Genomic DNA, 13758 nt, shown 5'->3' on the forward strand with positions numbered 1-13758 from the left:
AAATAATTATTCAAGTATTTTGTTTTTCTTGATGGATAATATGTAGTTTAGTTAAATGGTGACTTGACCATTAGGAGAAATAAAGTACAATTTTCATGTTTAAATAGTTTCAGTAGGAGATAATAAGGGTGTATTTTTGCATAGTAAATGAGCACATGTAGTGAGAAAACAGTTACAAAAGGCTAATGGTATGTGAATTGGTGTTACCCTTTTGGAATTAAATGTGATTTAGAATTATGTATCAAGTCATTAGTAAGCTACATAATAGAGGGAAACATACATTTTTATAATTCTGTGTCTTACAGAACATTTCAGTAGTTTGTCAAATTCTTTTTAAATATTTCTCCTTGGTCTTAAAAAGTAGTTTACAGAGAAACTCTGATGTCCCTCTTTCATCTGGGAAGGCTTTAATGACAAAATTTAATTTTCTTAGCATCAGTGCTTTGTTTTGGTCTAGACCAAGGATCAGAAAATTTTTTTTGTCTCTCTATTCATTTGAACATAGCCTTGCCTGTTCATTTGCATGTTATCTGTGTCTGCCACACTATCAGAGTTTAGTCCATGTGTTCAGAGATCATAGGATCCACAAGGTTTAAAATATTTCCTCTCTTGCACTGTTGCTCTAGGGATGTAGAGTTGCAGGATAGAATTGGTCAGATTGACTGTAGTAAAGGAAAGAATTTAATATTTTTCTGAATAATGAATCATGACACAGATATACTTTTGGTGTTAGGGATTCCTACATCCTTGAGAAAGATACCCTTTAAAACAAATGATTTTGTTTTGTTTTGTTTTTTATTACAAAGTTTATTTTTATATCATTTTGCACATTTTTTTTTTTTTTTACATCTCGATTGTAATCCCCGTGGGTTTCCCATCACCAAATCACCCCTGTGCCACCACCATAGTCTCGTGGTCTCGTGCATTTCCCTCCCTTCCCCCCCCCCATTTTTGATCCCATTCCCCACTCCACCCCCACAGAATGTCTCTGGTATATGGTTGTTCATTATTTTTGTTATTTTCTCGCCTGGTCCATTATACTCCTGCTATGAGTGAAAACATCCGGTATTTTTCTTTCTCTTTCTGGCTTATCTCACTAAGCATGATCTTTTCCAGCTCCATCCAAGTTGCTGCAAAAGACATGTGTTTCTCTTTTTTGGTTGCTGAGTAATATTCCATTGTATATATGTACCACATCTTTCTAATCCAGTCACCTACTTTTGGGCATTTGGGCTGCTTCCATGTTTTTCCAATTGTAAATAAAGCAGCAATAAACATGGGGGTACAAGTATCTTTTTCAATCAGTGTTTTTGTGTCTTTTGGGTAGATACCTAAGAGTGGGATTGCTGGGTCATAGGGAAGCTCCATGTTTAGCAGTTTGAGGAACCTCCAAACAGTTTTCCAAAACAGTACTAGTTTGCATTCCCACCAGCAGTGCAGGAGAGTTCCTTTTTCTCCACATCCTCGCCAACATTTAAAACAAATAATTTTTACATGGTTATCTGGTACAGGTAATTACTGTTGAGTTTTTCAAAATAAATCATTTTCCTGTTAAGTAATATTAATTAGATTGTGAATCAAGTTGTAAAGTCTTTATAACTACTACATACTAGACCATAGAAATTAAAGAGACTGCAGTAGACCTATGTAAGAGTGCATTTGTTTTAAATATTCCTGTTCTAAAATTGAGAGATTTGAATGAAGTGAGTTCACTTATACATTTTTTAAATGGTTTTGAAAAATCATAGTTAAACTCAGCTTAAAATCAGTAGTAAAATCCCTTTTAAACCAAACCATTTTTTTTTTTTCCTTCATCTGGGTCCACCACCTGTGAAATTTTTTAATTGATCATTTCATGAAATTCTCTAAATTGAGAGCTATTTGTGAGTATTGTGATTGATAATAACAATATTCTTGATTATTGTATACTGTCCTCTTGATCAGACCGACTAGGAATTATTAGACATTCATTTCATTCTTTATTCTTTGGTGCTATAATATAAGATAATCACAAAATCTTACAATTGCACAAAGAATTTTCATTTTATGATTTATTGAGATTTCACATTTTGCTAGTATTTTTCCATGTTTTACCAAAATAAAAGTTTTGTTCTTTCCATAAATATTTTTACTTGCAAAATTAAACTTATTCATGTAGTTCTTTTAGATTCTGGAATTGAATTGAAATCTCAGGATGTTTTTAAACAAACTCCCATTTATTTATTTTTTTTAAGGGTGAAAGTTTATACAAAAACTGATGGACTGGTTGCTATTCATCCTAAATCTGTTAATGTGGAGCAAACAGAATTTCACTACAATTGGCTTATTTATCACCTGAAGATGAGAACAAGTAGTGTGAGTGAATATTTAAAATAATCAAGGATTTGGACAGTCTGTTTTAATTATAAAATATAGTTTTTGCAATTATAAACAAAATTTGTTATTTAAAAATATCTGACATGAATTAGTTTCCTTAAATAACCTGTAACTTTATTATTTAATGTTTATTTGTTTATACATAGAGCTGGGAATTTAAGGCCATAGGTGCAGGGGCATAGGGGTGTGAGAGGATTCAGTGGAGACATTGGGGAGCAGAGCAGGCAGATCTACTGAAATCCACTGCTGAGGGGAGTAGCGGAGAGGTCTGCTGTGCTATATATATGGATTAGCTCCCTGGCTGGGGATGGTGATAGCACTGAGACTTAACCTCTACGACATCATAAGGCCCAATAACCTAACAGATCTGATGTGTACATCTGTTATTATGTTTGTATTTTAATATGGGATGGTTGTTTAATTTTCATAATTTTCTTTCAGAGCTTCCTTTCAAGAAATACTGGTATTAAAGGAGTTTACTTTATGCAAAGAATTTTTGTAGCATTTCAGTTTATCATACAAGTATCCATCGGAACATTAACTCGGTTTCAGTTTAAATATACTAAATTCAATTATGTTAGTATTTTAGTTTAGTCATTCAGAATATATTTAAAGGATGCTGTCATTGTTAAATTGAAACAAACATAAAACTTAAGTTCTCTGAATTATTAAAGAATAGTTTAAAGTGGTATTCACAATTAGTCTAATTATAACAGGAATAATACCTACTTTAGAATTATCAGTTGATACTGGTGTTATTATTGAATTAATGTCGCAGTAATCTTTAGAGTCTCCTGAAGGTATTGATATCCTTTAACTCTCTTTACAGATATACTTATATGACTGCACAGAGGTTTCTCCATACTGTCTCTTATTCTTTGGCGGTGATATTTCCATCCAGAAGGATAATGATCAGGAAACGATAGCTGTAGATGAGTGGATCATCTTTCAGTCTCCAGCAAGAATTGCTCATCTTGTTAAGGTAACTGATTTTTCATGATTGTCTTTAAGCTACATGCAGATGAGCAGGTAGTCTTGTGGTTTTGTTCCAGATATGTATGTATGAAATACTTCTAGACGTTTCAGTAGAATAAATGGTGTTGAGAAGTAGATTCATAGTTTTTCGTTGAGGTAGTTTCAAATCAAAAAGTTTGAATTTTTTAACTTTAGTTCTTTTTCATAGTCACAGTTTAGTTAACTGCTTGATAAATACTTGTCTTTTGTTTTTCCTTTACCATCTAGGGTCACTTTTACTTATTACATTGTTTGACGTACATCAGCATTTCTGAACATGTGTAATTTTTCCAATCTTAGGAATTAAGAAAGGAACTAGATATTCTTCTGCAAGAGAAGATTGAAAGTCCCCATCCTGTAGACTGGAAGGACACTAAATCCAGAGACTGTGCAGTTCTGTCTGCTATTACAGACTTAATCAAAACACAGGAAAAAGCAACTCCCAGGAATTTACCACCACGATTCCAGGATGGATACTACAGCTGACAACTTTTCTGTGGTGGCCTGAACAGCCAGTTTAATAGCCATTTTTCATCGCAGTTCAAGTTTTGGCTGGATGCCAAACCCTGAAACATGAATAATTTTCATATGCAAGGTAGAAAATTTCAGTAGGTAGTAAAAACTTAATGTGCATGACTTATCTGTAGCTGTTATATCAGTAAAAGAAATAGGTTCCTGATCATATACTTGGATGTGTTGTACCACTTGACAATTGCTTTGTTTTGTCATAAAAAATTTAATTTTTCTGCCCCCAATGACTTGACTATCCACACAACCAGTAAAACTAGATTGGTTAGCCAAAAAGGTGTGTCAGAAACAAATTTGAACTTTTTTTCCATTTTTGAAACAAAATTTCTATCAGAATAAAGCCCAGTATCTAATAAAATATACAGTGTGTTAATCTCAGCTAACTTTTGGCTTGGGTTCTATATTTCCACTGATACCTTGGTTTATTTGATTTTTTTTTTTTTATCTTTTTAGAATATATTCTTCACATCACCTTGTGTAACATAATGTAGCAATTAAGGGGATAAAAAATAGCCTGATAACTTAAATTAAGATGTCAGCTCTGTTCCTTGCTAGCTGTCTTCAGCAAGGTAATTGGCTTCTTTTGTTTTCCCTTACCTATAAAATACAGGAAACAATTGTGAGGATTAAATAGGTGAATATGTAAAGCACATCGACTAGTGTTTGGCAGGTAGGATGCACTAACTAAATCTTAGGTATTTGTCACTGAAATTTTTAAATAACATTCCATTATACCGTTTTCCAGTCAATGCTATTTTGCTCTCTTACAATGAAAGCTGGGGTGACATGTGCTTTGTTTTTTTACCCATATCAGATTGTGACAAATACTATTGCTAGTTGTCCAGCAGCCTTTTTGTCCTTCTCTTATGTTTGTTCAAGTGGTCCCCTCCCATGCAGCCTTTTTTGAACACACTTCCCCATGGATCAGCTAGATTGTTACAAGCCAGTCATACATGGTCTTACTTCCCTTGAAATACTTATGAAGTGTGAGTATGTGAATCTGTCCTAGCCAGTGGCAATTGAAGAGATCTGAGAGGGAGCATCTTTACAAATAGAGGAGAACATTTTTCTTTCTTTTATCTTCACTGAGTCTGGTATTGAGAACTGTAGCCAGTTTGAATTCCAGGGAATGTTGAGGTAGGGTCAATAGAAAGTTGGAAATCACCAGTTACTGGTTATGTTAGTGAACTGCTGATTCTCCAGCTCTAAAATGGACTTAACTTGATAGTTCAAAAAAAATTATTTTGGCCACTTTTAATAGAATATTTTGTATAAACTTGGAAGAAAACAACTGAAACACTATCCATCATTGCTTGAGCCTGTTTTTCTACCATTTACTCTATGATTGAACAGTTTGACAAAAGATATGAAAAGGGTAGTACTGGACATACTGCAATATAAAAAAACCTGATCCTAAAAAATATTTTACTGTGCCTTTAACTAAAAATAAAGAAACCAAAGGAAGAGTATCATACAATGGCTGGAAATTCTTGATATTGTTGTGACCATCTGTTAAGAGCACTGGTTCAGGTACTGCTCCCATTTTGGGGATATCAGTCATCCTATCTATCAGTGCCTTCCAAGGCTTGGGCTGTAGTCTGTGTCCAAAGTCTTGTTTCTTGGCTCAATTCCCAAAAGTGATGTCTCATTGAATTCTTCCATTGAGTCCTATCACATGTTATAGTTCAGTTTTGTCCCTAAAGTCAAGTGACATTGGGTCCTATTTGCACACTAAGAATGTTTGTTTAAGAATGTTTGTTTTCCTTGAGCTCTTCTTTTTTGGCTTTTATTTTGTAGTTTAAATTCAGTTGGCCAAATGGTCTTGGAAGAAAGCAGTCAAAGAATCTATAAATACAAGTTACCAGTTAATTGGTTCCTTATCTGCAAACCGTATAGATGGGGAAATGATTCCTGAAAAATTGCTTAATAGATAAGCTATTCAGTAATTGTAGCAGTTACTATCACCCCCAATTTGTCTTCAGCTGGTTAGATGAAATTCTACTCACAACTGCCGTTTTTGTTCTGTTCTTTTGTTTATAAAATGTTACTGAGTGGAAACTCTATTTCAGGTGTAAGAGCTATTACATTTTACTGGATTTAAAGAAAAGACATTAAGAAGGGAAAGTCTATTTGCCTCTCCTTCCTGAGTGATGCAGAGAATAACTCTTGAAAAATAATTCTGAAACAGAAAGTTACGGGAAAAAAACAAACCCCTGAATAATCCTTAAAAGCATCGGTGAGAAGTGAGTCCTAATGTATGAACGTGGTCAAAAGCTTTACTCTATGACATTTAGTTGTAAATGGTTTTCCATTCTTATATACTTAAAAAAAAAATTCATCCTAACATTCAAAATTTATATAAAAACTTTGGAATTTATTTTAGAGCCCACACACCCAAAGAGTGTGGTCACTTCTACTCTTCTACCATTATGTTTATGTATTTTTTTAAATAATCGTGACTGTTTGGTATAATCATGTATTTACAATATGCTAAATGTTGTTAAATGGTATTTTTGTTCTGATCATACATCTAGTAGAATATTTGGAAGTTGAACATATAAGAAAAGCATGTTATTACTTATGTTTTGGTATATCCATATTTTTTTAAGCCTTAAGTTATTTTATATATAATAAAATTAGCCAATTGAAGTGTATAATTCAGTGAATTTTGTCAGATGTATAAAGTCATGTAATTGCTACCACCACCATCTTCACATTCCTATCCTAAAAATTTCCCATATCGTCATTTGCATTCAGTCCCCTCCCCGTACTTCTACCCACTGGCAACCACTGGTCTTGTGCCTAGTGTTGCCTTTTCTAGTATTTCAAATAAATGAAACCATATGTAGCCTTTTGTGTCCAACTTCTTTCACTTAATGTAATGTAATGCTTCTTGAGATAGTCCTGGTTTTGCAGGTATCAGTTTTTTATTTGGCATGCATTGTATTTTTGGTTATATCCATTTAGTCATTCACCATTTGATGAACTTTTAAGTTTTTTCCAATTAGAAAATTGTTATGAATGTTTTTTTCCAATTAGAAAGTTGTTTTCACTTCTCATGGGTGCCAATGGTCAGGCTTGCCATACTATATGGGGTGCTTATAAGAAATTATCTTAAGTTTGTCAGTTTATTTCATGAGCCAAAATATGATTTGGGAATGCTCCATATTTACATAAAAATAGTATGTAATTGGTTACTGGACACTGTTCTGTAAATGTCATTTAGATTCCATTCCTTGATGAGTTCTGCTTTATAACTTTTAACATTTCCATAGCTTTTTCCTTTCTTTGGTTAGCTTTTTAGCTTTTGATTAATATTATTTTAAAGATTCATTATTTGGTACATATACATTAGACTTAATGTTGTATCCATTGACTTTTTATTGCTATATAGTATTCCTTTCTGTTTCTAGTAATTTCCCTTGTTTGAAGTTTACTTTATCTGATTTTAGTACAGGATCTCCCTCATTTCCTGTTGCAATGGTTGTACAGTTTTTCTAGGTTGTCTAATTTATTGGCACATGTTCAGACAGCCTCTTATGATCCCTTATATTTCTGCTCATCCATTATAACTCTGATTTTTGAGTTTTTTTTTTTCCCCCCTTAGGATAGCCTAGAGGTTTATTAATTTTATTTTCTATCATAAGGCTGTAATTTAACCGCAGGGGTGCTAGTAATTTATCCAGCATTTGAGAAAATTTTACTGGCAAAGGTGACCCATGATCCCTCTCATTGTGCACTCCTCCCACCAACCTGTGTCACATTGTGATTATATTGTATTGTGTGGCAAAGAAGTTTTGAAGAAGATGTAATTAAGATCTTAAATCCATTGATTCTCAGTTAATACATAAGGGATACTGCTTGAAAACATACAATAGATTTCAAGTAAGGTTAAGGATTTACAACTGTCTTGTTGAGGATAGAAGGAACCACATAGAGAATATATGAATGGACAGGAAAAGCTGTAAGCAATGATGCTTCAAGTACCTGTTAAAATTTTTAAATGTTTTCTTAAAAAAAAAATCAGATCATTGATTCTTGGGAAAGTTGAAGGTGCAGATGCAGTACAGTGCTCCTCTGGCAACCAACAGGGAAACAGGGACCTCAGTCCTACAACCACAAGGAACTGAACTTTGCTGGAAAGAATAAGCAAAAGAAGCTTCAGCTGAGAAACACTTTCAGTGTTGTGAGGTTCAAATTAGAGAACCCAGCAACCAATCCTGGACCTCTGGCTATAGAATTGTGAGAAAAACACAAATGGTACTGTTTTAAGTCACGAAGTTTGTGATACTGAGTTATATAGCAAAAGAAAGCCAATACAGAAGGGATGTGCTCCAGGGTCAATTTGGGAAATGTGAACTTTTTAAGTTATTCAAAGAAATGCTGTTCTGTGAAAATGGAAAAGAAATAGCATGACTCAACTCTTTAAAAGGCTCCCACCTTCTAGGGCAGCTGATGAGAAATGAGAGGTTAGTTCTTAAGTCTTAACTCTAGATACCCTCCCCTGACTCAACCTCCCCTCAGTACCAAGCTGTTTTGTTTAAGATGATTTGTAGGTCAAGGAAAAGAAGGCAGTGAAAACAGAACTTTAAGAGTGAAAGCAGCGTTTTTAATACTGGATTACTGGAAAAGTAAAAATATGTCAGGACTTTTCTGACAACCCAATAGTCACACCAGGACAAAGGACGCAAAGCAGCCTGCAATAGGATGTAGTCTAACTGGTTCCCTAACCTGGGATATGACAGGCCATGGGTTATGGCTTCAGCAACTTCCAAGCACTGCTGTGTACAAATAGACATTTTCTGAGAGGAAATACCTTCTTAAAAGACATTTATGTACAACATACCTGGATCCTCAATAACTGACATTGACTGTAATTTTATGTCCACTCATGAGAGGGACACTAGATTCATAGTCCACCATAATCCAGAGCCAGTAAAGAAGTTTGAAAATAAGATTGACTTAAAGATACCTTTTGGACAAAACTTCATAAATTAATCACACCAGCACAACAGAACAAGTTATACAAAATCTTTATAAATTCACGTTTCGCCAAAAGTGTACAAGCAGTCTCAATTCATTGGGACAAAAATGAATATTTTTGTTCTCCACAGGTTACTGAATTAGAGTCATTGTACAATTCAGAGAAACTTCATGAAACCCAGCTAGGTTTGAAAACAATCCTGTGTCATATAAAAACAATACACAGATGAAATTAAACATTGTAAGTGTTAAACGCCTGCTGTAAAACATTTAATAACAGTACTAACCATATGCTAAAGTTTTGGTTTTATTTGATGAACCTATTTCCAAAACTGTTTAATGTCTACTCATAAATTAATTTACAGAATTTGTACAGTTGCTTTTTAGCTTCAACTGGGTATTAATAAAATAATACCAAACTATCCCTTTGCTAGCAACACATTTTCCTTTCCTAAGTGAAAATATGGTATTACATTATATCACGTTAGCCTTTCCACTAAAAAATCCATGACATTAAAGAGGTTGAGACTTCTCTTGCTCTGGTCCACAGCTATTATTTCACTGACTGAATGACCCAGGCCTTCCTCAAGGAACTCAGGGCCTGTTGTGTCTTCTACACCAGAAAGGTATGCATAGACATGAGAGAGCAACACGGACTGGCAGGGCCAGGTGCCATGTGACAGCTCAGTGCTTTGGTGGCAGGGTGCAGGGCCTGTGGGCCAAGCATACCTCCTGCACGATTTGGGGTGACAGTAATCGGGAATGTCTCAGAGATCAGAGCCCTTGAATAATATAGCCATTGCTAGTTTAATCCCTTTGTGGAAGAGAATAGTGTTGAGGAAACAGCTGCCAGTAAAATCACTTCTTCCCTCAGACTTCCAAGGTCTGTCTCCTTTGCTCTTCATGAAATGTACTAACAAAATGTTGGTCAACAGAGATTAACTATTAAGAGGCTCCAAATCAAGCAAGCAAGGCTTTAGTCCAAATAGAGTTTCCATTTAGGTCAAAATGTTGTTTCAATTAGGTACCATACTGGATTCTTAATGACTGCTAGAGACTAATTTTACTTTCAGAGTTTTTAAAGATTTTGCAGCCAATTTCTTGTTTGGAAATGAGAGTAGGAACAGTCAAAACCTTTCATCATTGAAGGCAGAGTAGCCTCACGTCAATCAGTTCATTTGGGAATATATATATAAAAAAAGTATGCCTATATTTAGAATACTTTCAAATGTCTGAACCATGTCATTTAGACTAGTTACTAATTTTAATTAGGCTATATTTATCTAAGAACAATATTGGGTGAGACGTCTTTAAAACCAAACCAAACCTGTGTCTAATTTCCTTCTAACGTGGAAGGAGATGGTAACTATTCAAGTGTCAATATCCCTTTGCTCGGAAGAGCTTCAGAAAATCTTACCAGCTCACTTTCTGAATTCTACCAGTTCCTTTCAAAATCAACAAAGCATTAGAAATCAGATCTAAATTTAAAGAGGCAGGAAAAATATTTACAAAACTGGGTATTTCAGGACACAAACACTTGCTAATACTGAGAGAACCACAGAAAGAAGATATAAGAAGAGATAGCAAAGCTCCTGGTTAAGTGAAAATAGTGAAAACCAAGTCACAGACAGCATCACTGTTTCTTCCAGAACATGAGGGTACCAAGAGCATAATGGTAACCTGATTTCTGACTGAACAGCTTAGCTATTCTGTGAACTTGAAGAGGTTTGTAAGTGGATCATTGTTTACAAACTGAGGTGTGTGAACTGAATCTAGCAGTTGTTCTCCTGAGAGAGCTTAATAACCACCTGGCAAGCTTAAGGCAAGTGTTTTCATTCTTGTAACTTTACCTCGGCTGTGTTGAGAACATGACAAAACCAGCCCAGAACCAACCAGTCCACCATGACATAGTGCAAATCTCGCAGTAATAAGAGGCCATCACGCTACACATTAGTCTCCAGTCCTAGCAAACGTCCCATTCTCTCCACATTCTTATCAATTGTAGCTTGACATGTTATTTCCTTGGCACATTCCATAGGAAACCAGCCCCTTTCTCCATCTCGTAGTCGTTCCCCTTCATACCAACCTGCAAAAAAATAAAAGTCTTCATGAAGCAGTAAATACTGGGACAAATTTGACTGAGTGATGGCTTCCAGGAGGATGTGAGTACAATTGAGAGTGAACAACATGACAGGTTGTGCATCACAAATGATGAAAGATGAAGAAAGTGAAACAGGGAAAAACTTCATGGGGAAGTAATGGTCCTACGGAGGCGGAACATGATCAGAGTCCCGAAAGAGATGGCTGAAAGCGTGGAGCTTGTCCTGGGCTAGAGAAGATACTCAGACACAAACAGCAGGTGAAATGATTTCTTCTTTTAAAATAAGGATGGATGAACTTCTGCAGATGAGAACTAAAACATTAAAAGGAGGGGGAAGAAAGCAAGAGGTTCCTTTTGAACAGCAAACCCCTTGACTATATTAAAAAATATAAGCACAGAGGCAGACACATGTGGCAAAATGAAGGGATACATTAAATACAGAACGACTTACTAGCGATGACTAATTAATACTAACATTAATTACAAAACGACAGTCCTGGGTTCTATCACAACGGACCTCAAGTCCCCCTAAAACACGCCACTCACCGTCGCTGACACATTGATAGATGAGGACCACATCTGCTACCTGCAGGGAGAGTTCGTCCGGCTGCTTGGCAGTAAACGATCTAATGATTTCTACCTGGGTCAGTGCTGCGGAGAAAAAAGACACATTGAGCTTCCATTAGCAGAGGAAAAGTAAAACGTACAAATCAGTCATATATACTTACTTGTTCTTTCTGTGCAATTCAAGGCCAACACTGAGAGTAAACTTCTAAAAAGCAGCAGAAAGTCTTTTGCAGACACTCTTACCTGACTAAGAATGTCAGACAAGCTCTAAATCCAGAAGGGTTTTTTTTATGATGCATGAATCCCTCAAGAAGCATTGGGAAGAATCAGTAGTCATATCACACAATGGAGGAGAAAATAACCGTTGTTTGGGGGAAACTGAGGCAGGAAAGATCAGATAATGGGCATGGGCCATGAACAGATGATACATGCCTGACCCTCTCAGGCAAGGCACTTCCCAGCCCACCAGTAGCTGCATATGAAGTCTGCCCAAATTTAGGGAGAAAAAAATTTAACTGAAGTTCAGAGGAGACTTTAGAGGTCCCCACCCCCACCCCATGCTGACTTGAAACAAAATAGTCATTTTTGGCGAGTTAGTACTGACTGACCTTTTTCCTGACTTGATGTTTAAAGTAAAATTTAATCATGGAGAAATTTTGAGCAAATCACTATAACTTTGATGACTCTCAGCTTGAACTTCTGACTCTTGAGTGCTTCAGAGTAACCATTTTTGCTGCCCTGATCTTTGCATTGGATCTTGCATAGAATCACCCACAGAAGCATAACATCAACATTAAGGCACAGATACCACCACACTACCCTTTACTTCCAATTCTTAGATTTCTAAGAATTGGCATTGCCTAATATCACTTTAATAAGGGGGAAAGGAATGGGCACGTGATCTTCTTAAAGGTTAAAAACAAATTTCTGCTTAGAGTCAGATGGTCAGGATAAAGCTTAATTAAAGATGCAACTGTTGCCCATTTACAAGCAGAGCTTTCTGTGTTCATCACTTCACTGAACTTTCCTAATACGCCCTTGTTATTAGGGGTAATGCAAGAATTTATACAAAAACTGTACCCTAAATTTGCATTCAGAACCCTTGACTTCCAAATCAGGGATCATTTAGCTCAGCTGGAGAGCAGCAAGGGAGGACACCAGAAAGTGGGTATTGTGGTTAGTAAACCATTAACGCCCAGTGTCCAGCAGGGGGCAGAGTCTCCCCATGTGCTGGAGGGGGCTGCCTGCCGGATACTTACAGGTTCGCTCAGGGGGCTGCTTCCCGCTGCTGTGTCCCAGGGCAGTGATCCAGCGGGCTCGCTCGCTCCTAAATACAGAGCATAAGTGTATTCAGTTGAGAGATTCAAGGTGTTCAGACACAGAATGAAGTGATGTTCTAGAAAACAGCCATTCCCCAAAACCAGATATTCTCCATAAAGTTATGGGACTGACCTTCAAAACAAGGACAAGAGTTATTTGAAAATAATAATCTGGAAATCCAAAACAGGATGAAACCTCATTTTCAAAAGATTCTGAACGAATATGGCAAGGTACTAATTAAATAGAATTTAATTAGTAAATTAAACATGACCTTTTAATATTTAATAGAGAAAAACACTAACCCATCAAAATCGCATAAGGATATTTAGTACACATAATCTGATGTAAAAGATTTCAAAGAAGTAAATTTCATTTTTAAAAATCATGGTAAGTCAATTTATCTTTCTCTCCTTTTCTCCCCCCAACATACAAACCATTTCAGAAAAAATGAAAAACTTGAAGTTGTTTTGTTCCTTATACAGTCATTATTGCCAAATAGAGGCCCTCGTGATGCAGATTCTTCGACTTTTTAAAAAAAAATTTCAAATGCATAAAATGGCTTAACAAGTACCATAAAAAATACTTTAAAGAAAAAGAAACCCAATGATTTTACAATATTAAGCTGTAGTTACAAATAACAAAATAGTTATTTAAAGGATTAAAAGTTCCAGTGAAGTAAGCACTACTCCCTAATAGTTACACCCAGCTTTTGACTTATAAAGTATTAGGATTGCAATAAACTAAATGAATGTACCACACACAATTTAAAGTCTCTCATGAAGCATTTGTGAAACCTACCTACAAGTCAGATAGGAACAGCTGACTGACAGCTCTGATTTCATGGAACCCTCCCAAAAGCCCATTTTTTT

General features: G+C 35.6%; 2 protein-coding genes across 2 annotated transcripts in view; one reads left to right on the plus strand and one right to left on the minus strand.

Annotated features, from left to right (window-relative positions):
- DHX36 (DEAH (Asp-Glu-Ala-His) box polypeptide 36) overlaps positions 1 to 6766 on the plus strand; it is a 43093-nt gene extending 36327 nt beyond the window's left edge. The window contains exons 23-25 of the mRNA XM_004682330.2: positions 2235 to 2355; positions 3206 to 3358; positions 3691 to 6766. Coding sequence (XP_004682387.1) covers positions 2235 to 2355; positions 3206 to 3358; positions 3691 to 3876 — 460 coding nt within the window. The 3' untranslated portion in view covers positions 3877 to 6766. The remainder of the gene's footprint in view (positions 1 to 2234; positions 2356 to 3205; positions 3359 to 3690) is intronic.
- Positions 6767 to 8486: 1720 nt separating this feature from the next.
- ARHGEF26 (Rho guanine nucleotide exchange factor (GEF) 26) overlaps positions 8487 to 13758 on the minus strand; it is a 111943-nt gene continuing 106671 nt past the window's right edge. The window contains exons 13-15 of the mRNA XM_004682333.2: positions 12829 to 12896; positions 11549 to 11653; positions 8487 to 10987 (exon numbers count right to left, since the gene is read on the minus strand). Coding sequence (XP_004682390.1) covers positions 10845 to 10987; positions 11549 to 11653; positions 12829 to 12896 — 316 coding nt within the window. The 3' untranslated portion in view covers positions 8487 to 10844. The remainder of the gene's footprint in view (positions 10988 to 11548; positions 11654 to 12828; positions 12897 to 13758) is intronic.

The sequence above is a fragment of the Condylura cristata genome, unplaced genomic scaffold, assembly GCF_000260355.1.
Source record: "Condylura cristata isolate star-nosed mole 26May11 unplaced genomic scaffold, ConCri1.0 scaffold00014, whole genome shotgun sequence".
NCBI lineage: Eukaryota > Metazoa > Chordata > Mammalia > Eulipotyphla > Talpidae > Condylura > Condylura cristata.